The sequence below is a fragment of the Adiantum capillus-veneris genome, chromosome 24, assembly GCF_014529385.1.
Source record: "Adiantum capillus-veneris isolate H3 chromosome 24, ASM1452938v2, whole genome shotgun sequence".
Classification (NCBI taxonomy): domain Eukaryota; kingdom Viridiplantae; phylum Streptophyta; class Polypodiopsida; order Polypodiales; family Pteridaceae; genus Adiantum; species Adiantum capillus-veneris.
Window position 1 is genome coordinate 122,174,558 of NC_140954.1, and position 23,782 is coordinate 122,198,339.

Here is a 23,782-nt window from a genome sequence, read left to right on the forward strand (position 1 = left end):
ACTCTTGTCCAGGATAGGCTCAGAGATTGGGACTATCCCGGAGACACCTCGCACGACAGCCTCTGTAGTCGCCAAGGCGGATGATATCCCCTCAATACGTGTTCTCTCTCTCGAAGGTCATCCTACTACCTCGGGTGAGTGGGGGTGGTTCCGTCAGAGCGTGGAGTATTCGGGCCTCCCGAATCTGTGTTTCATTTGCAGATAGATGGGCCATTTGGCAAAGGCCTGTCCTCACAGGAGACCTCGACCAACAGCGCATGCGTAGCCTCCCAAGGCTGAGCAAGCCCAGTAGCCAGACACACAGGACGCACAGGCTGGTACCTCCTCTGAGACCAGCGATGAGACAACTGACGGTTGGCTGCACAGTGTGGCTCAAGAGGGACAACCTCACTTGAGGCCGCCTTTTTTGGTGCAAACTTCTCCTTTTGCAGCAGTCCCTAGAGGTTTGACTAGCTTTGACATTCGTAGACGCTGGGACTTCTTCAACTACAGTTTCACACGCTTTCTGGTTGACTCTTCTCTTGACATGGAGGAGGCTTGGTTTCGAGTCCACGTTCTCTTTCTTGCAGCTAGAGGCATTGAGGCTTTGGACACAACGGTGGGTTTCTCCTTTCCGCTGTGCGGTAGGGATCTCAGAGAGTGGACCCCGCACACAGTTCTTGAATGGCTCCAGATTCAGGCTAGATTCAATAGCCTGAATCTGGGTTTCTCCTTTCTGTTGTGCGGTAGGGATCTCACAGAGTGGACCCAGCACACAGTTCTTGATTGGCTCCAGATTCAGGCTACCGAGTTCTCACATCTCACAAGGGACTTAGGGGTGACAGATCTGGTGTAGACACTTTGGTCTCTTGCCAAGTTCAGCGTGACGCCTCCAGATGCAGCGGGTTGCAGGTACATTGTGGTGCTTTTGTTTGTTGACACTAAGAGCCCTCCTTGTTATGTATTTGTACATGAGGATTCTTGAATAGAGGATGTAGTCCTTCGGGCTGCACGCTCGGCTTGGGCCTGGGCGAGACAGTCACTTCTTTCGCGCATGTCTAGAGGTCGTTCGGATGTGGATTACTCCCCATCCAAACCGGCCTCAAAGATAGCGAGGTTGGTTGCTATGGCAGCATTTGTTTTCTCCCACTGACTCCATGAGGATCATCTCATGGAATGTGCAGGGATTAGGAGGACCCCAGTTTCAGCGTCAGAGGAGTTGGCTTTAGAGATGCCTTGTGGGTGGTGAGATTGAATTTTGACATTCTTATGCTACAGGAGCATCATCTTTGTGAGAGCTGCATTAGACGGTGTGGTCAGATTTTGCATGGCTGCTATGAGAGGTTTTTGTCCGTTGCATTTGGACCTGGAGGCATCCAGGGTGGGGTATGTATGACTATTGCGGATTCTTTGCAGCAGGCCATTGTGGGCAGAGGGATTATTATGCCAGGCAGGGCTCAGTGGATTACTATACAGGTTCAGTGTTGCCTCATGGGCTTCCTGAACATCTACGTGCACAATGTGGCGAGTGCACGTGCAGAGTTTTGGTCTCATATTGTAGAGTCTCTGCGGCAGGCAGAGCAATGGTGCATTGGGGGTGACTTCAACATGTTGGAGGACCCCTCTGACAGGATTGGAGGTAGCCATACTACTCATAGTAACAGGGAATGGCCGTTTTCAGGTATCCGTTCCCCGTTCCCATTCAAAGTTCCTGTTCCGAATCCCCGTTCTGTGTTTCAAAGGTGAGTACCCGTAACAGGGAATGGCTTTTTGTGGCAGTTGCCATCCCGTGTTCCCGGTTCCGGTTTCCCGTTCTTGGTAACTATGATACTACTGTGCATGGAGTTGAGTTGGCAGCTTGAGAGAGGTTATGTATGACTTTGCGGGTTTCAGATGTGTGGTAGCATTCTAGCTTTGTGAGACCCCCAGACAGCCTGGCTTCTCTCGTTCGGACTGCAGAGTGGGAGGAGTGAATCTATCTCGGATAGATCGCTTCTACACTAGTGACCACTTCTGTGACTTGGGTGGGGCAGTTTGCATTCTGGCTGGGACTTCTTTTTCGGACCATGTACCATTGATCCTCACAGTGACAGATAGACAGAGGAGGGGAAGCACGATGTTTTGCATCCCTGAGAGGGTCTTGCTGGACTCTGCGCTTAGAGAGCGAGTGGCGGCTCTTTGGACAAAGGACTTAGACATGCAGGACTCTCCTACTGACAGAGTGGCCTCTGGACTTGCTCAGCTTAGTCCGCTATTTCTCCAGGAGTCTATGGTCCCGCCTTGGCTGCAGCGAGAGAGGAGCAACGTCTCCGACAGGGCGTTGCTTCCTTGCAGAGGATGCAGGAGCAGCATCTAGACAGTCCTTGGTTGGAGGAGCAATTACAGCAGGCTCGCCAGGAGCTTGCCAGCACAGAGGAGAGGTGCCAGGAGTTTGCTTTTCATCTCGACAGGCATCTCAATCGACCTAGGTGGGTGACAGAGTGACAGGGGCTTTCTTTGAGACAGTGGGGCCCCGGCATGTGCATGCCAGGGTCAGCCACTTGAGGAGGCCTAACGGGTCAGTTGCTTCAGAGCCAGAGGACATGCGTGCAGTTGCCACCGACTTTTACCGTGACCTGCTGTCAGCAGAGCCTCAGTCAGAGCGTTAGGATGCATGCAAAGAGTAGGTGTGGGCAGAGATGCCTTGTCTTGTGACTGAGGAGATGCACTAGAGGCTTGAGCTGCCTCTTCAGTTAGAGGAGCTCCACGCGGTCCTCAGAGCACTTCCCCGTGGTAGCTGTCCAGGTGAGGATGGTTTGACTCCCAGCTTTTTCTTAGAGTATTGGGACTTGCTTGGCTCAGATCTCTGCAACACTTTTCAATACATCCTACACACAGGAGAGATGCCTGACAGCATGAGTGAGGGCCTGATTTACCTCATTCCCAAGGAGGGTGGCTCCTTGGATGAGATTTGACAATGGCGGCCCATCACCATCCTCAACTCAGCCTACAAAATTCTTGCCAAGGCTCTGAGTTTGAGGGTTCAACAACTTCTAGGGAGCATCATACATGGGACACAGACAGGTTTTGTCAAGGAGCGTAGTATCCTTGACAACATCTTTACTTTCTGGGAGGCATCTGCCCTCGCGCGCCTCCGTGGTGAGGATCTGGTGATACTTCTTCTCGATTTTGAGAAGGCCTACGACAGAGTTTACTGGGACTTTTTGGAGGGCACTCTACGTAGGATGGGCTTCTCAGATGCCTGGATCAGAGGTGTGTCAGCTCTTTAGAGACGGACACATAGTCAGGTTCTTTTGTCAGGTGGTAAAGGAGATCGTTTCATGCTCACACGTTTGGTCAAACAGGGCTGCCCTCTTGTCCCCTTCCTCTTTTTGTTCTATGTTGAGGCGATGAGCAGGTTTTTGGTTTCATAGCAGGTTGGTCTACGTGGCTTAGCGCTCCCTATTCGGGGAGATGAGCTAGTGGATGCTGAGTTTGCTGACGACTCAGCCTTGTACTTGGAGGGCCAGGAGGCCAACCTTCACAGGTGTGAGCAGGCTCTTGAGACCTTTTGTTGTGCATCGGGCGCACTAATCAACGGGAGAAAGATAGTGGCTTTCTCGGTTGGTAGTGCTCCTACGTCTGATTGGCTGCCAGGTGAGGGTTTCAGATGGATTCCCCCAGGGACTGCAGTTCGATACTTGGGCTGTCAAGTTGGCTTGGACTTGTCTCCTGAGCAGTAGATTTCTCCCCTCCTCCTATCCATCAGGAGGAAGTTGTTACATTGGAGCTCCGCACGACTTTCTCTGGCAGACAGAGTTCTAGTGGCCAACCAGGTGTTGTCGGCTACTATGTGGTACATCACCTTTTGCTAGATCTTTTCGAGTTCTTGCATCAGCCAGGTAGAGAGGATGATCAGGAACTTCCTTTGGTCAGGGCGTGACACTCAGATAGCCCGTGCCAAAGTGGCCTAGCAGGTCATCACTCTGCCTTGTTCTCAGGGAGGGTTGGGGATCATAGACCCAGCACAACAGAGTAGAGTCCTTCTAGGGATGTTTGTTGTCAGAGGATTACTTCCAGGGGAGGAGCCCTAGAAGAAGTTTTTGCTTCAGCGGCTTAGTGCTAGATTGCCTCAGGCTGGAGGCCCCTGGCGACCTTCGACCATATGGATTTTCATAGAGATGCGTAGAGTTGGCATGAGTAGGAGACCGGAGGACCGTTTTGCGGAGTCCGCTCCGCTCCTGGGAGCAGCTATGGAGAGGCGTGGAGCAGCATCAGCCAGGCACTTGCACGGAGGAGCGCCTGAGACCTTCGACCAAATGGATCTTCATAGAGATGCGCAGAGTTGGCTTGAGCTGGAGACTGGAGGACTGCTTCGCTGTGAGTTTGCTTCGATCTTGGGAGCATTTGCGGCGAGGCCTGGAGCAGCGTCAGCCTACTTGCACGGAGGAGCGCCTGAGACAGCTCCTTGTTTGGAACCCCATGGTTAGCACTTAGAGAGGCTACTTGGTTGGTAGTAGGCCTCATGTTTCTTGGGGTCCCATGGCAGAGGGTCCAGCACGCACTTTAGGTGACCGACTACAGTTTTCTGGCTTATCAGAGGAGCTTCAGAGCATCCAGCTACAAGGCATGAGAGGGGTGCAGAGCATGCGTCAGGACATCACAGAGGCAGTACTAGCTGAGTGGCTCACACCTCTCGAGTCAGCAGCGCCCAGATGGATGGGGGCCTTCACGCGATTGGAGGTTCTCATCGCAGTTCGGGCTTGCTCAAAGACTCTACCCTCCCTGTTTTTCGAGCTATAGGGTGAGGGTCGCTTACATCGAGTTTCAGTAGAGGCCCCACAGGTGACTGAGTGCTGTTTTCAGAGGATCCGAGTTGTGGGCATCTGTGGGAGGACTTGTGTCATAGATCCTGACCTAGCAGCTCTTGAGATTGGCCACTGGAGGCTGTGGGCTTGGGAGGGCTGTCCATTGGCACGAGTGCAGTGGGATCCTGGAGAGTGGTTTTGGAGGGACCCTTTCTCCTTAGCCAACCATCCAGGTGTCCCTTTCTTTTAGTACACTGTTCGATTGGGACGTCACATACTGGCAGCATGGAGAGAGGCTCGTCTTGCTGCAACACCTCATTGGCAGGAGGAGGGTCTCACAGCTGAGTTCTTGTCAGCTTTTTGGGCGAGGTTGTGGGACTCCAGACAGCCGCGACGAGTCACTTTGTTCTAGTGGCTGGTTGCACATCGAGCTACAGCAGTTGGGAGCTGGCTTGTACATAGTGGTCTCTCGGTAGCATGCGCAGCTTGTGACCATCCTGTGGAGAGTCAGCGCCATTGTCTTTGGGATTGTCCTTTGGCACAGCAGGTTTGGCTTCGTGTCCTTCAAGTGATGGAAACTCTTTCCACGGCACGGCAGTACACTTGGGGGCAACTGCTTGGTCCACTCTCACGTGCCCGGCACTTCAGTTTGAGCTATCCTCCACCAGCAGGATGACAATGATGCAGGGGGGTCGACCTACACTCTAGCCTGTTACAGAACTTACTCCACACAGTGGTGCAGTGAGAGAGAGGAGTGTTGGGAGCTCATCTGCGGCCTGACACTCTGGTTCATTTTGCGGGTCCGCTGCTTCCGCATCTTTGAGGCTCGCCCTGTACCACCAGCAGAGACTGTTCGTGATCTTTTGCTAGAGCTGGTCCATACTTTCAGAGGACATTTAGAGAGACTCCAGGGCAGCTCCGACCGCATGCGGGAGCGTTGAGAGGCCTTCCTTGGCAGGGCCTTTCTTCATCATGGCCTAGGGTGTGCTGAGATCGCACTACCGTCCACTTGTGTGGCTTTTCCCTCCTCCCATCTCTTGATTTAGCCTCATTGTACATATGTTGTTTTTCATTGGGAGAGTCTCCCCCTTATGATTGTTGTAGCTCTCTCTAGTAGAGGTGGTGGTAGCCTTATGGGCAGTCTCATTAACTAATAGAAGGATCTTTTTCTCGAAAAAGAAAAAAAAAGATAAGTAGTTTTCTGGAGCATTTTATTTGCTCTAACATAAAGCAGAAAAACATAAATAAGGTAGTGTCTAGTTGTTAAAATATCTGATACCTTTTCGTGCTATGGTTAATATCAGGTGTTTCTTGAACATTTGGTTATTGGGACATATTGTTTTTGGTTGAAATGGATTGGGACGTGTCCATTTGGCTATGATTTTGCCTCCCCCCACAGAAGTGGAAATAATACAATGTAGTTAGTGAGATGCAGTCATAATGAACTAAGGAAACAAAAGCCCACTAGCCAACAAGTACCCTGTTTCTGTGTGTTCTCAAACAAGGGATTATACCCTTCCATATGATGCTTAAGGGAATAAGTCTTTTGTTAGAAGCATGAGAGAGAGAGAGAGAGAGAGAGAGAGAGAGAGAGAGAGAGAGAGAGAGATGTGCATGCGCATGTGCACCCACCCCTTCACCAACCCCCCCTAGAGTCTATCCCCTCCTCGCCCTACCCACACCCCCTCAACCCTCGCCCCTACTCTCACCATTAGGGAAGGGTAGGGGCGAGAGCACGAGGGGGTGGAGAGGGGCGAGGGTGGTGTGGGGTGGGTTGCCCCTACCCAACCCCCCTCGCCCCTATCTACCCTCACTCGCCCCTACCCCGTTTCTACTCGCCCCTACTCTCCCCCTACTCGCCCCTACCCTCCCCCTACTCGCCCCTACCCACCCCCTAACCCTAGCCCTCGCCCCTATCCTTTCCCCCTCGCCCTTACCCTCCCTAGCCTCGCCCCTACCCTCCCCCTCACTCTCACTCGCCCCTACCCTCCCCTACTTGCCCCTACCCAACCCACCTAGCCCCTACCCTCTACCTCTCTCTCACTCGCCCCTCCTCACCCCCCTCGCCCCTACCCACCCCCCTCGCCCTACCCCCTCCTCAACCTCCCCTATCCACCTCCTCAACCTCCCCTCCTCGGTCGAGTTATTTCAACAGCTTCGAGTTTGGGGAATTCCTGCGACAGCTTCGAATCTTGACCAAATACTCGAAGCATTTTAAGATTGCGCTTATTTTCTTCGGATAGGAGAAATATATTTTTCTAGCTTGCCCTCTCCATCAGCCCTATTCTCTATTGGATATTTTGATACCTGGTGACTTTCGGCGTTTGATTCATGCTTGGGTCTTCTTCAGTTCTGGACTTTCTAAACAGATTATCTAATTCTGGCGGAGTTTCTCGTACTCCTTCATCGTCTACTGCAAATACTTACATCAGCTTCTTCGTCAGGTTGGCTACATTTTTTCCTTCCCTCCAGTTTCCCTCTTCTCTCTCACCGGGACGGTGAGTGGTCTTGTGGTGGGCAACCTGTAGCAGGGGCTATAGTGTCACAGGCACTGGACAGACAGACGGTTGCAGTTGGGCTTGAGTTCATACTGGGCGGACTCTCGCCTGGACAGTGACACGTGGCAAGTGTTATGGATGGTGGTCCAGTGGACACCGTGGCCAGACCACCACCACCACCTCAATTACGAGATAGGCTTAGCTGGATTGGGATATGTGCTAGCTGTTGGTGGCTCTTTAGGAGATATACATCAGTGGTTGGTTCCAATCGTGGGTACGCATCATTATCCACTTTGGTATGGTTTAGCGTCTAGTCTTGACTCCTGAGTCTAGAGTTCTGCACGCCACTGGCACTCTCCCTGCACATTGGAGCCTCGACACCCCCAATGTACCTTGAGTCCTGAGCTTGGAGCTGTGTGTGCTGCCAGCCAGAGTTGTATGGTTCTTTGAGCTGAGTTTGCAGTTGTGTCTTGAGTCGTATCGTGTTTTGAGTCATATTTCGCTTTTGTGTTTGAGTCATGTGTTGTGTGATGTTTCTTCTGTTGGAGTGAGGTTTCATGCATACTGCACTGAGGAGCACCCACTCTAGAGAGCACGACACCTTTTCCTCGCTACAGAAATAGAGGGACAAAGCGATTGCAAGTGCCAACATGGAGGGCTCGCTTTAGCGTGGACGGGTCCTTTATGTGTGGCGCACAAGCGGGCACACACTTGATTTTTTTTCCCCTCTTTCCACGCCTCTCTCGATAGCTCTCCTTGTGCTGGATTTTTTTTTTACGTTGCCTCTCTTTTTTGCGTTGAATTTTATTAAATGGCCTTTGTTCTAATTTTGGCCAAGGATCTTGTTAAGTTAAGGTCTGAAACCTGGGTTTATTTAAAAAAACCCACTTACAGGAAGTTAGAATTGTGTAGAAACCTCACTTTTTAAGCTCTTTGCTTCTCTCCCATCTGCTCGCGCTCACGCACTCTCGCTGGCACCTGCCCGTCTCCTGACGCTCACGCCGACTCGGAGAGCTTCCTAGAGTTCAACTTTTCACGACCGAAAAGTGCGAAAAAGGCTTGTTTTTGCATGAAATTTCTAGTTTTTTACCGGACTTTGCCATGGATTCCTTCAGCTCAGATGCACAACGTGAAGACGCACTAGGTAACATTCAAATTCCGTTCATGCATGCTCTGTACGCATGGATCATTGGTACTTTCCAAAGCCTCGACCATCGTATATCCGCTCTGAAAAACTCAAATGTTCAGACGAACATTTGTTTGTCCTCCCTTGAGGGGGCCATACACGGGTTTAATGTCCATCTTGTTGCTCTCAAAAATACGGCTCAGTCAATGACTATGCGTATTTTTGAGAACAATTTCCATCTCCAGCAATTGCGGGTGCAGATTGCTGTCCTTGGGCGCTCACAGGGTGGTCCCACTGCCACGATTCCATACAAGACCACCAATTTCTCAGGGCAAGAGGAGTGTAAGGAATTGGTCGTAAATAATTGGCTTCATCATGGACCACATATTTTGATCTCCATGGGGAGCATGATGGACGCAGGATTCAGACGATTCCTCTCTATCTGCGTAGTGAGGCGCTTACCTTGTGGCGTGGCATGACAAAGAAGTCTACGCCATGGGTTGATTTCTCTGTGAAATTCAAGAAAGATTTCGCAAAAACGGACCCTTTGAAAGCTGACGCAAAATTGCAGAGTCTCGATGAAAACTCTTTCTTTTGATAAGTATACAACAACTTTCAGAGAAGCACTCACCTTCTGGAAGGTGGATTCCACGCATGCTGTACACATGTATTTGCTGGGTTTGCATGAAGACCACCGTTGGGCCTTGATCAAAGATAAAGCCTCGACTGACATCGAGGATACTGTGGCAAAGGCTAGGACGTTCCATTTGATAAATGGGGTGAATTTTGAGAAGAAAAGAAGTTTAGATCACTAATCCGGCGAGGGCACTTCGAGGAAGCGACCTTGATTCCAGCAAAGGTCCAAATCATTGTCGAGATCTTCTCAAGAGAAGAAGAAAGCTAGGAATGTTGCTATTGCTGATGCAGTGAAAAAGGTAGCTTGCTTCAGGTGTGGCCAGATGGGCCACCAAATTAAAGACTGTCCCAAGAAGAAGCCCAAGGAACCGCAAGGCCGCCCTTCGGTTCAAATTCACGAGATTTCAAGTAACTCTGATGTTATTCAAGTTGAAATCCATCACTTAGCGCATAGTCCATGCACTAATTGTACTTTTAGCACCAACGTGTTTGAGAAGCACGATCTTCTCCGTTTTCTAGGGAAAATCAAAGGTCACGATGGCCGTACTCCTTGATAATGGAAGCTCACACAATTTTGTCGATGCAAAATTGGTATAGAAATTGCACTTGTAGACGCGGGACAGTGACCATGAGTATTGTGTTAAGATGGCTTGTGGCGAGGATACAGATGTATGGAATCAGATGGTTCTTGATTTGACGCTCAAGCTAGCTGATAACAAAGACAACCTGGATTTCCACATCATGCTCCCGGACAGAGCAAATGTTATTTTAGGAATTCCATGGTTTTATGATAAACAAAACACGTCGTATATAGACTATGTACATCACTCTCTTGTTTTTGTTAAACAAGACATGCCTCATGGATCTGTTTCGCTTTGTAATCAGATTTTTGCGAATAATGGTTTTGCAATATCAATTGTTACTGCTTTGGAAATGTTTAAGGATACAAAGTCTTCTGATGTTGACTTTTGTCAGTGTATACCATCCGCATGGTTTGATTGTTTGGTATTTGGTACTTCAATCTCACTGAATTTCATAAAAATGTTTCATGTTCTTCTGTTGAGCTTCGAGATTTTGACGAATCCAACCTTAGCTAAGAAATCATGACTGATTTCAAGGATGTTTCTGTTGATGATCTACCTCCTGGCTTGCCGCCTTTGAGAGGAGTAGATGATGTGATTGAAGTGGTGGCTGGTAGTCGGTCTTTTTTGAAGCAACCCTATCGGTTTAGTAAAACCGAAGAGGACTCAGCGACAACTGAAGGACTATCTCGACAAGGATTTTGGTCGGCCAAGTAAATCTTCGTGGTGGGGAGCACCTGTGTTACTTTCTCAAAAGAAGGATAACGCTATGCGCTTTTGCGTGGATTACAAGGGGTTGAATAAGCTCACTGTCAAGAATAAGTATCCGCTTCTGCGTATGGAGGATTTGATAGATCGACTCCATGGAGCACTATATTTTATGAAGATAGACCTACGATCAGGCTATCATCAAATACGTATCAAACTGGAGGATGTTCCTAAAATAGGTTGCGATACGAGTTATGGTCACTATGAATTTTTGGTCTTGCCTTTTGGCCTGACCAACGCTCTAGCTACGTGTCAATAGATGACGAATGATCTACTGAGACCCTATTTAGGTAACTTTGTTGTATTTCTTGATGACATCTTGATTTACAACCATAGTTTGTCTAAGCATTTGGGGCACATACGGGTTGTTCTCGAAGTACTAAGAAATGAGAAGCTTTATGCTGAGGCTTTAAAGTGTGAATTCTTTAAGAAAGAGCTTTTGTATTTGGGTCATATTATTACTCGCGATGGAATTTGCGTCGACCCTGAGAAGCTATATAAAGTGCGAAATTGGCCCATTCTAAAGAATGTGCGCCAAGTAGTCCTTTCTAAGCTTTATAGGATTCTTTCGCAAATTTATCAAGGATTGTTGTAAAGTTGCTGCTCCGTTTACACAAATTTTAAAAGGAGGTGTGAAAGGACCGAAGACTTCGGTTCCTCACCGTAACGGTAATCCCCCTTTTGTCTGGAGTGAGCGTCTCGACGAGAGCTTTTGGACACTAAAGGACTAGTGCGCCAATATTGCATATTGTGGATCCTAGCAAGCCATTTGTAGTTGAAATAGATGCTAGTGATTATGCGATTGGTGCAGCGTTATATCAAGGTGGAGGTTCTGTTGCGTTCGAAAGTAAGAAATTTTTTGACGTTGAAATGCATTATCCAACGTATGAAAAAGAGCTTTATGCCGTAGTCCACACTTTGAGGAAGTGGCAACATTACTCATATGGCTCTACGTTTGTTGCATGGTGTGACCATCACTCTTACGCTATGTCTATGATGAGGGTGATCTCAGAAACCGGAAGGCCAGATGAGTTGAGCTTATGCAAGAGTTTGACTTTGAGATCCGTTATAGAAAAGGATCCAACAATCGGGTTGCTGACGCACTCAGCCGGATTCCTTAGGTAATGCCTTGTCTATGGCTGAAATCTCGACGGATTTTGATCTCTCTCTCCAAGGGCTATGTCGTTCCGATAGCTATTTTGGCAAGAAATGGAACGAGGTCGAAGTAGGGTGCGACTCGTGTACAGGCTTGGGTGATCCGAAGACCCAAGTGAGTCGTGCTGGAGAGACGAGACAACGACAATATTCCATTAGAGATGGGTTTGTGTGCCGGAAATCGATGAGGTTTGACAAAGGATTTTGTTGAATGCCATGATGTTCCTAGCGTTGGGCACCTATGCATCTAAAGAACTTTAGCATTGGTCAAATGATATTTTTATTGGGCAAAGATGCGCTCTTACATAGAGAGCTATGTGAAGAGATGCACTTAGTGTCAGGTCAATAAGGCAGAGCGCCTTAGGAAAGCTGGCCTGCTACATCCATCGGAAATCCCAGATGCCAAGTGGCAGAGTATTACTATGGATTTCATTGTTGGTTACTAAATGCTAGTCGCGGCAATGATGCCATTTGGGTTATGGTCGAGAAGACTCACAAAAATGACGAAGTTTATACTAATGAAGGCGACAGTAAAAAGCCATGAGTTGGCAGTTTTATTTGTCGATCAGCTTTATACGCTATATGGTCTGTCTGAAGACATCGTCAGTGATCGAGATACTAAGTTCATTGGGCGATTTTGGCGAGATGTGTTCGCTCACCTTTGGATGAAGTTGAGTATGTCATCCTCTGATCATCGTGAGTCCGATGGACAAACCGAAAGGATGAACCAGACGTTAGAGAACATGTTGAGAGCTTACGTCTCTCACCGGCAGTTTGATTGGGAAAGGTACCTTTCAAAATTAGAGTTTGCCTATAATAGTAGCAAGCATTCCGCTACTGGATTAAGCCCATTCATGTTGATGTATGGATTTGAGCCTAAATCCCCTATTGCTACTGGCTTAGAGAAAGTCAAGGATGCCAAGCTCGAGATTTCTTGTATGATATGCAAGAAATGCTCGAATTGGCTAAGGATAGTATAAGGATGGCTCGTGATCGAGTTACTATTTATGCTAATCAAAAGAGATCTCCAAGGACTCTAGAGGTGGGACAATGGGTCCTTACCAAGATACCCAAGGATTCCAAGACTATGCGAATTGGAAAGCATTATAAGTTTTCATCTATATTTTGTGGTCCATTCTTGATCACAAAGAAAATTGGCCAAGTTGCCTATAAACTGGCTCTTCCTTCGGATGTTAGTGTACATCCAGTGTTTCATGTCAGCCGCCTTAAAAAAAAGTTAGGCGAAGCCGACATTGTTGTGCCTATAGAGGAGAATGTATGGCAAGATATGAAAACTGAGTATATTCCTCGAGAACTAGAGGTTGTTCTAGATCATCGTACCCGTTATTGGCGCCAAAAAGCTTACGATGACTACTTAATTAAATGGAAGGGTCAATGTGAAAGGTTTGCTACTTGGGAATCAGTTAGAGTTTTGAAAGCTCAATATCCCCACTTCATTGATGAGCATAGTTTTTCCACACGTCAATCACACGTCGGACGCACACGGGTACGGAAGTACGGAATAAGTACGAATCAGACTACCCGAAATTCCACACGTCAGTCTTTCAGATAGCCTACTACATAGGATGCTACATACTACACCACCTGGCACTGGGCCATGTTTAAAACTTTATACACAAAGACAAAACCATAGAAACTTCAGAAATTAGAATTTAGAGTCTAGCTTGTTGCTCAACCTGGATTCTGCACACGTGATACGGGTGACGGTATAGTCACAACTCACTAGTGGATACACCAAATTCCAATCAGACTTCAATCAATGACCATGTGTCAAATTTCAATCAGGCATGTAGACAAAGAATAAAAAGTGGAGAGATGGTGCCTCTAAGTAATAAAGTAACCTTCAAACAAAAAGGAGTGAGGACTGTAGAAGCATGCCAAAAAACATTCAGGAGTGTAGTCTCCTGAAGGCTGAATCCAAAACATAAGTAGAGACTATCTGCTAGAATCTAACTGTAGATATTAGAGTCAATAGTGAACACCATACGGCATTAGTAAATGTCCAAAACCATGGTCCAAAAGTAGGTGGCCATGTGCAGTGAGCTCTAACTCTTACCATAGCTCACATCCTCATCGTCATAAGCAACATCATCCTTGTCCTCGTCCTCATCCTCATCCTCATCCTCATCACCACCAATTGAGCATGATGCTCCATATGACTGGTACCAGCGATGGGAATAGGCTCTATCACATTTGTAGTACTCTCTGCCATGGCCTCTTGAATCTCTTGCAAGGCAAGCAAGCGGTCCTCATCTTTTTCCTTATTGAGCATTTCCAATGTGACCTCCATTCTCTCATAGCCGCGCTCTTTGATTTTGGATATGAGCCTCAAGTTCGTGTGTATGTACACAAGCTTCTTTGTATGAGATGGGAGTAGCCTATTTCTTCTCTTGGTATGAATGAGAGAAGGTGCTCCAATTTCTCTCACATAGAGAGGCACATGTCCCTTGAGAAAGCAAGAGCTTGCAAAGCGGGTGTGCAAGCCCCAAAAGTTTCCCACCATTTCACTCTCTCTTGAATCCTATTTGAATCTTTTGCAATTGGATGAGCAAATGACTTGCTTTCAGCTTTATAGATGTCAAACTCATCAATTAGGGTGCCTTGCAAGGTCAAATCACCCTTGGTGTACCTGTCCAAGAATGTCATCCATCCTTCATGCACCTTGCCACCACTGTCTTGCCCTCTTCCTCGCCATATAGGATGCAACATGTATCCAACAACATGTAATGGTGTGTGCAACATATTCCATCTTTCAATGCATACATCCCTAATCTCTCTCATCCTTGCAGCATCAATGCCTTGCATGTTTTCAATTTTCTCTACCATGCAATCCGTAAGCTCGTACATAAGCCCCATGGTGTCTCCTTCCCTGTCAGCCAAATGGAGAATTTTCAAAATTGGAGTAGTTATTTTCAAAATCAGCCTGGCCTCTTGCCAAAAGGATGCATTAAACACAATGTTAGAGACCTCGGTAGCCTTTTCAGTCTTGGATCTCTTCATCTTCACAAATTTGTCATCAATCATAAGCTTGCTCATACCTTCCATGCATCTCTCATCCACAAGATTGGCCAACATAATAAAGTAGTACATAAATCGAGTGGCTTACGGCTTCACCAAGTCCTTCTTGCTAAGCTGCCGAAAGAATGCCAACACAGTAGACTTTCTTGTCACAAATGTGACAATCTTTGTGGCGTCCTCAAGCACTTTCGAAACCCAACCAATCTGCCCAATGTCCTCAAACAAAAGGTCCAAGCAATGGCAAGCACATCTGGTAAAAAAAATGTGTTTCCACTCCCTTTCAACCATCTCCCCAACACCAACACAATTGGTTGCATTGTCCATGCATACTTGCACAACATTTGATGGGTCAAGGTCTTTGATAACCTGATGACTTTGTTTCCCAGATGTGTCTACAACTTTCAAAAACACTGACCCATGAATAGAGCATGCAAGAAAGGTAATCCAGACGATGGTTTAGGCTTTGTGGGTGCGGGAGAAGATGAAGGACAAGGTGAGCAAGAGAGGGCGAGACCCGAGACTCGAGAGGATGGGTTTCTCGTCTACCATAAGTCTCTGCAGTGCGTGCATATTGTATACAGAGAGCTGCAAACACAATACAGAGAAGCAAAACTGTTTGCGCGGCCAAATAGGTGACTCGGAAAAAATTTTGGGGCCTTTTTTTCTTGCGATGCCTGGCCGTACGAAAACCCTTTCCGTACCCGTACCCGTACGGCAGTACGGCTGCCCAACCGGACGGTCCGAAAAAAACTATATTGATGAGGACATCAATGGTTCTTAAGAGGGGAAGTATGTTATATCCCGCTTACAGGAGAGGGGATTTGGTCTAAGACACCGTCGGATGGGCGTCCGGTGTTCGGGGGGACGTAGTGTGACCGCGACCAGTGTGGCCGGCTACTTTTATAAAAGGGAGGCCAAGGCTCATTTGTGGGACGTGTGTCTATAGGCGGTCCGTGTAGCCGAGAGATCCTCTGCGCGTGTTCGTTTCAAGAACACTCCCGAGTGCCTACACCTAAGAGATATTGGTTGTGCTCATGTGCAATCAGAGGGTATGTAGCTAATCTAAAGTGCTTGGATATGCATGTCTTGCGTACAGGCTCACATCGGTGCAGAACACTTCCTAGGTTGTCCTAAACCCTAGAAATAGGAGCTACAGCTTGTCCACATGCACATAGGCCCTAGGGTTAGATGTGCACGAGACATGCTTTTAGAGAAGGTGCCCACAAACTACCTATGCTCTCTGAGAATCTAGTCCATCATCTTGTTGAGCATTGCAAGGGCAATGGCATCATCAAATACTTGTACAATCCAAAGGATGTCGTGAACGCTATCTTGTATACATCTCTAGGAGCGATCCTGATCTGATGATAGCCACTTTTTAGATTGATTCTACTAAAGCACGAAGAACCCTATAGTTGTCAAGTATATCATCGATCCTAGGTATTAAAAACTTGATGCTGATTTTGTTGAGTGCTCTTCATCCTCTCGTAAATGTGTAGTCGGTGGGATGTTGCTCTCGGTTGGATTCACTGCTTGAACCCGTGTGGGCTATTGAAAAACGGGTCGGATCCTTTGTAGGAGAAGAATCATATGAGCTGTAAAATGTGTAGTCGGTGGGATGTTGCTCTCTGTTGGATTCACTGCTTGAACCCGTGTGGGCTATTGAAAAACGGGTCGGATCCTTTGTAGGAGAAGAATCATATGAGCTGTAAAAGGCTTAGACACTCAAGCCTGTAATCAGTGGGATGTTGCCCTCTCTGTCGAACTCACTGCTTGAACCCATGTGTGACAAAAAAACGGATCGGATCCTTCGTAGGAGAAGAATCATTTGAGCTCTAATACCACTGTAGTAGGCTTGGACACCCAAGTGAGAAATCAAATAGCAACACATGAATAGGAAACTCTAACAACTGAGAGTAGAGTCAACACGAAGTGGTGGAGTTCCGTTTCCAGATGCACTAGCCCCAAAGATTGGCGCTCCTTTCGATATTTCTTTCTTATTAATGATCACAAAGATACAATGGCCGGGGGGTTCTCCTAGGCAATCGTTGCCAAGCTGATCTGCCAGAGAGAGCCGCCAAGGCTCGCTTATGAACAGTACAAGGGGCCCCTCAACTGGGCGCCCCAGATGATTTTCGCATGCTATAAACAAAGCCTCCCAAAAGCGATGCCAAAAGCTGGCGCTACACAGATAGTACGGCCTGCCACATCAGCAGGGCAATTTGCAGCGCAAAATTCGGATCAGCCCGCCATCTCCTCCTTAGCAATTTCAAAGCCTGCTTTATTTTGTTCTGGCCAAACTTCAAGTGGCCCCTCTAGGTCCACTGAGTAATTTCACGTCATCACAGTTGTGGCACTTTCTCTCGAGGCATTCTTAATGGAGATACTATGGTGGATGGAGAGACAGACCTCTCAATTCTGATGAGATTGATTTTGGATATTGCAGAAAGATAATGGCTTGTTCAGTGAAAATTAATGTGATGTTTGTAGGCATTAATAAATCAAATATCTAGGGCAAGGTTCTGCTTAATTTCGAAGAAAAGGTAGTGCTTCTGGAGCTCTTGGATGATAGTGTTTTGAATTTAAACTGGTTTGCTCGTCAGTAAACATGTGTGAGTCTTTATAAGAGTACAGTTATTCAGTTTGAATTTGATGAAGTTTTGGCTTGTCCTGTGGATAAACATGATTGTAATCTATCAAAGAATTCCTAGAACTACTCACTGTGACGTTTATCTCCTTCTGGAATAGGTCTTTTGTGACAACTATCTTGATGGAGGATACCATGTCCCAATTGCACATAAAAATCTTGCAAGTGGTCTGAGTCTTGCAAGCTACTCGACCCAGGTTAGACCGCAACCATGTTTGGAGGTTGGCCATGTATTTTTGATGCCCAGAGCATCATTGCTTGAGGAGCTGACAAGGTTTGCCAATTGAAACAGTTTCAGCACCAGAGAGTTTTCTCCCTTTTTCTGCACAGGTTCTTGAAAGGGTGAGCATCCAGAGTTGCAAGACAGATTCTGTCGCAGGGAGACTAGGGCAGTCAGCCTTTTATGCCTTTGTTTACCCTAATTTCATGATAAATAGGTAGCATTTCATTTTGCTAAGTTTGTACTGTTTGACCAGCATTTTTGTCCATGAGGTTTTCTATTTGGTACAGGTATGGACCATGGATGGATACCAACTTGGTGATCCCTTTGGAAACTTCCAAATGTTTGGTGGTGTTTCATTACTTTCTTGATCCACGCCTTGTGGTAATCTTTTACATCGTGGCATAATTTTGATTTAAATATTTTCCTTGTAAAGGGATTATCGTGATTAGCCCATTGACACGTGTTAGTTTTTTGTTTGGTTCGTGAATCCATTTCTATCACTTCTATGAGAATTGAGAAGAGGAAAGCAAAAATTAAAATGGTTCAAGAAAAAGACAAAACTAAAAGAGGTGGAGATGCCACATTATAGTGGAAACACATACGTATGTATATGCCATGTCCATGTGAGATCATGCATGAACTAAAGAAGAACTGGTAAATGACAATCATGAACAAAACTCGACGATGGGGCATATACAACTCTGGTGGACTCAGATGAAACTGTGTATAGGGGCTCCTAAAATGCAATTTAACCCTAGCATGCTATAGGTGTACAATATGGTCTCCATGAAAGAAACTGTTCCCATCCCGAAGATATGCTAGGGTCTAGGGACGCCTCTCCTCTTGCTGTGTTGTGTATGTGTATAAATTTTTGCTGCCTGTCAGAGAGTCCAATGTCGACGCTGTGGGCGTGCTCCTTTCAAGGTGAAACCTCTAGTAGGCCTCACCCTCGATGGCCATGACTCTGGCATACCAGCTGTCCTCATTGTCTGTTATCTCTGCCTAACCCGTCTCTAGTAGGGATGCTCCTCCATGCTAGCTATAAGACTGTCCTAATGTCTGTGCATATCTAGCATTACGAGACCTAGACATTGGTGATCCTTGAATCTCATGATGCAACTGATCAGCCCAAAGCCCTCCCTAAAGAGGTAATGCTATCTCCCTTTGATCTCATAATATACCGGCCATCATATAAAATGCTCATTTGCTTCTGGCTCTAGTATGCACAATCTGCAAGTCCTGTAATCAATAGGAATACCAGCTGCCCACCCAGTCTCTACCTCGAGTCTATGTGAAGATACTCTAAGCTGGTTAATGGTGCTCCTCATAGCATGTGGCCTGTATATCTCCATGTACCCTGGTCACTGAATGACCCCCTGCTATGTAATCTATTAGAATGATCTCTGTAGAATTTCATCTTTGTGGGCAATGGAGTCGGTGGATCTACCCATGTCTTTATCACATATTCTTGCATCAGATGACATCTAATAATCTGATTTCTCTCTGAGCCAGACGGTTGTATATGTGATGTGTGTATGTCATATTGAAATGGTGGTAGTCTTTGCATATCTAGGCTATGTATGGCAAACCACCTCTCTTCTGTAACATACGATGTGTTTTGTGATAGGAGCATCATCTTCATTGAACACAGGAAGGGGGGAAAAATTGCACATAATGCATCCAAAGTCTGAACTTTTAAGCATTGGTTGTGTCTTCAAGCATGTTTGAGTCTCCTCCCCTTGGTAACGAGTGCCTGAGAAGCCTCTCAAGTCCTCATAGTGTTCCTGTTTCTGTCTCTCCTCATCTATAACTCTATGAATGAACCTTGTGGATATGTAAAGGAGATGGAACTACCTGAAGTAGAGATGGTACAAAGTTTTAAGCTAGGTGTGGTTCTTGAGATCAGAGACGGAGAGACAAGATGATAGTCAACACTATTCGAGCCTCAAGCGTTCTTGAGAGTTCCATAAAGCCTGTTATCGTGGTTCCAAAGGGTGACTAATCCTCTGAAATGAGATTGTTAAAGGAATGCAACAACTGAAGTTAAAGCTTGCAAGGCTAGGAGAAAAGGGATAACCATTAGGACAATCTACAGGGAAAAGACTTCAAAACAGAGAAGGCTTTGTACATAGATGTATATGGTGTGACAATACTAACCATGCAAGGAGTGATTGTGAAAGTTTCAAAGATGCTTTGATGAAGGAGCTTGTTTTCTCTAAATATGGCAAGTTTCACTTAAGTGAAACAAGTAAGCCCCTCGGTACAAACTTTGGCAAAGGAGGAATGAAGAAGCTAGTAGACGACATGGCTACTAGCCATGCCATCTCAATGGTTGAGGCAACTGCCTATAGGTTGACGATAGAGCCTATTAAGAAAAAAGGAGCAAAGGCTGGAGAAGAAGTATATAATGAGATTGGAGAATTGTGGCCATGCGCAATAGAATATGGGTAAAATGACTAGAGAGGTTTTGCATGAAGTTGGAGATTGCATTCGGCTAGAGATTGCATTCTGCTAGACATCCGATGGATTCTTTGTCAGTGCATGCATACATTGCCAAATGTCAAACTGCCATTGTTAAAGAGAATCGCAGGCATGAGAATGGGCATGGACCTTCAAAAAGGGCCACAAGGAGTGGAGGAAGAAATGACACAGTATCTCTTAGATCAGTTTCTCCACAAGAGAGGCGTACACCATAGGTACCTTAGCAAGAAGCTTCTAAAGAAAAGAAGAAACAACAAAAGCAAAGGGTTTAGCTTACAAGCTCCAATATGATATAGAGGCAGTGATAGATCTTACAAAGGTTTTGGAAGAGAGGTTTTTGAACAGTAAGGTTGAATTTACCTTGGTTGAGGTCCTTGGCATAGCAAAGCGAGAGTTCCATGAAGAAATCATTGACATTATCAAGAGAAAGGGGTAGTCTCTTACTAAGACTGTCCATGTACAGGGTGAAGGAGAAACTTTAAATGCACGAAGTGTACAAGTTTATGGTAAACAAAATGATGAAAATGTTGTTGGATGTTACTAATCCACAGGAGAAGTAAAACAGGTTGGCTTCTTGGATGATGAAGATGAAGTTGAGACCACTCACAAGAGTTATTACTCTAAGAGTCATTAGGCAAGATCAACTGTTGAGGCCTTCGTAAATGTGGGAGACTTAGAAGAGCCATACATTGCACTTATAGAGCATAGGTCAGAGATTAACCTCATATCAAAGAGTCTATATTAAAAAGGAAAATGGCCAATCATGGATGGATGATTTATGTAGCAAATAACTCATTAGGGGAGCGGAGCTATATGGAGCTTCTCCAATTGTGAAGGTGACTATAGGGGATGTGAAAGATGACCAAAACTTCTTTGTACATGAGATGTTTACATATCCTCTTAACCTTGGGCAGCTATATATCACCGCTACCCTGATGGAAACAAAGGTGATGGATGATGGATCAACTTATGCTAGGATAAGGAGTAGGGATGGGAAGTGTGTGGTTCAATTTCTTATTGTTTGTGTGGACCATGAAAGGAATCGTGACACTCTTAGAGAGCAATCCTTGCCAAGGACAAACAAAGAATTCAAGGACTACAAGAATATGAGGGGTTTCAGCCCGTGTACCATTGTAGAGCGGGATTGTAGTGGTGCAAGGAGAGAAAAGTTCTCACATGATGTATATGCAAACAAGGTGTTTTCTGCAGGTTTTGAAGGATCAACTGACAATATCTATCTCTTTTACAAAGTGTGAGGACTTGAAGCGGGGTGAACGACAACATGTAAATAGTGTACAGAGAGGTTTGAGGAACCATGGTTTGTTAGAAGATGATGAATGCATTATAGGTGTGTTTGATGAGTTTTCATTTGTGGATACCACACAAGACTTGAAGTCTGTTGTGGATTGCAGTTTGTGTATTGGAAATGCGGTTGTGAAAGTATGCTCCATAGAAATATACAAAGTCATTTGTGGATACCACACAAGCCTTGAAGTCTATTGTGGATTGCAGTTTGTGTATTGGAAATGAGGTTGTGAAAGTATGTTCCATAGATATATACAAAGTCATTGAGGATTTTGGAAATGCTAAAGGTGTTGATGTAAGTGGATTTGAATTATGAGTGGAGATTATGTATAAATCTGTAGCAAAGAAGGTGAAACCAATGGCATTACTTCTACCAGAAGATTGCAAAGATAAGATGGAGCAAGCTACTGGCAACATAGTCTTCGGAACCCAAGCAAAATTGGGCACAAGTTTACGTAGCACTCCTTGAAGGAGTTAAAGGCTGGTTGCAATGACAGTCTGATAGAGGTTGAAAAGATATGTTTTCAAGAAATGCTTGCCAAACAGGGAAAGGCTTTTGCGTTTGAGCCGCATGAGATAGGGTATGTTGATCCTTCTATCCCTCATGTACCTTGGAACTTGCGGCCTATTCCAGTTCCAAACGCTCATTTGCCAAAACTCATTGAGTTGCTTAATGAAAACATCAAGATGGGTGTTTTGGAGCCTTCTTGTGCTCCATATTCAAACAGGTGGTTCATGGTCCAGGATATGCAACCCTTGAACAAGGTTTCAATTAGGAATGTGGGTACATGGCCAATTGTAGATGAGTTTGTAAGGCATTTTCAAGAAGGGCCATATATTCTATGGGGATTTGTACTCAGGGTATGATCAATTCCAACTAGCTATGGAAAGCACTACCATGAAGACACCTTTGGGATTGGTAAGGATGTGCACCTTACCTTAGGGAGCAAGTAATTCAACTGCACATGTGATGAATGGTATGAACAAGGTCTTATGTGACTTTATGCCTAAAATTACAATGCCCTTTCTTGACGATGTGTCGATCAAAGGATGTGATGTAAGTGACATAGATGTGGCTCTGAACTCGAGGGGATGAGATCTTGTGTGATAATCTTGTTGATGTTTGAACATGTGAATGCGAGTGATGATGTATCCAAGGAAAATTGAAAGGGTGGCAATTTGTTCATAGTAAAGCCATGCAATTGAAACTAGGTTGATATCTATGCATACCAACATCTAGTCTCCCCCCATGGGAAAAGAGCACTTGAACTAACATGGGTTGGGGGGGGGGGGGGGGGGGGCTAGCTCTGCTTTGATACTATCGTGTGGCGCCAAAGGCTTGCTGTGTCACAAATTGGTGATGTGGCATGGCCCTGGGCATGGGGCAGCAGAGCATACACACACATACCCCGGCTGGCAGCACCGAAAAGTGCGGGGACAGGCTAACGTGGCAGTCCCGAAAATTCCGCTGACAAACAATACGGTAGTCCCGCTTTTTGCACTGCAGTGTTTACATGGCAAAGCTGTACGGAATTCCGCTTTTTGCGCTGCTATAAGGAAATACCAGATTTATGCGGACTGATTTTTGGGAAGCTTTTGGGCCAGTTGCTTTATTTAAGAGGCTTTTAAAATTGACTGTTTTTGGGGCTCTGCTTTTTGGGCATCCCTTGTAAACTTATAAATAAGTGGGCAGGGCCCTCACAACTTAGAGCATCTGGACGCAGAGTCTGAGAGTGCCTGCCTACTCTTTTGTACTTTGAACACAGATTAATATAAAAAGAAATACCGAAAGGGGCGCCAGTCTTTGGGGCCAACAATTCTAGGCACAGAACTCCGCCGGGCCGTGTCGAATCAATTGTGAATTGTGAACTGTTTTGAAGAAATCTTTGCTGTGTCGCGGTAGAATCTTGACTTGGAGTGTCCAAGTTTGTTACAGTGGTATCAGAGCACATAAATATTTTTCTTCTACGGAGGATCCAATCCTTTTTACAGCGCACACAGCTTTTGGGAAAGAATCTTCGTGTCCCGACCCCGGACTTATTAGCCACTCCCACCCTTAATACATCGCGCATCGGGCGCGCTCTCGTCTTCATCGCTTTGTCTTTCAGGGCATAAAGCGATTGAAAATCGCAGATTACACATGGGTTCTAGTGAAGAATCTGACAGAGATGACACCTCTTAGTGGGAAGGCAAAGAAAAGTTGAAGATCCGGCGCGGGAACTGAAGAAAAGAATGAAGATTTGGGCAAATTTTTTTGGGACAAGTTTAAGGAGTACAAACATCAAACTACAGATTGACATATGTGTGAACAGATTGATTAAGTACTCCAGGAACCTAAGATTGGTAATACACCTGAAGAATTACCCGATTGATACGATTTACTTGAGATGGCGTGTGGCCATTGCTTTTACTCTCACGAAGGGAGTAAAGCCGAAAAGACAGACGACTCACGAGTGCAGAAAAGCAACCTGTACTCACAGAAAGACATGGACAAACGAAGCACAAAGCAAAGCTTCGGAAAGGGGAAGAAAAAGGCAAAGAAGCCTAGATTTTGCCC

At 46.0% G+C, this 23,782-nt stretch overlaps 1 protein-coding gene and 1 pseudogene across 2 annotated transcripts in view; one reads left to right on the forward strand and one right to left on the reverse strand.

The window, feature by feature from the left end:
• Positions 1 to 23,782, forward strand: part of LOC147427052 (choline monooxygenase, putative (CMO-like)) — a 100,574-nt gene that overhangs the window by 26,885 nt on the left and 49,907 nt on the right. Inside the window, exons 6-8 of one of the 2 annotated variants that reach the window (XM_086499264.1) lie at positions 17,318 to 17,413; positions 17,509 to 17,558; positions 17,727 to 17,820. In XM_086499264.1, the coding sequence (XP_086355390.1) occupies positions 17,318 to 17,413; positions 17,509 to 17,558; positions 17,727 to 17,820 (240 nt within the window). Of the gene's footprint in view, positions 1 to 17,317; positions 17,414 to 17,508; positions 17,654 to 17,726; positions 17,821 to 23,782 lie in introns of both variants that reach the window. The other variant, XM_086499263.1, reaches the window with a different exon arrangement.
• LOC147427053 (uncharacterized) lies at positions 13,597 to 14,893 on the reverse strand (annotated as a pseudogene).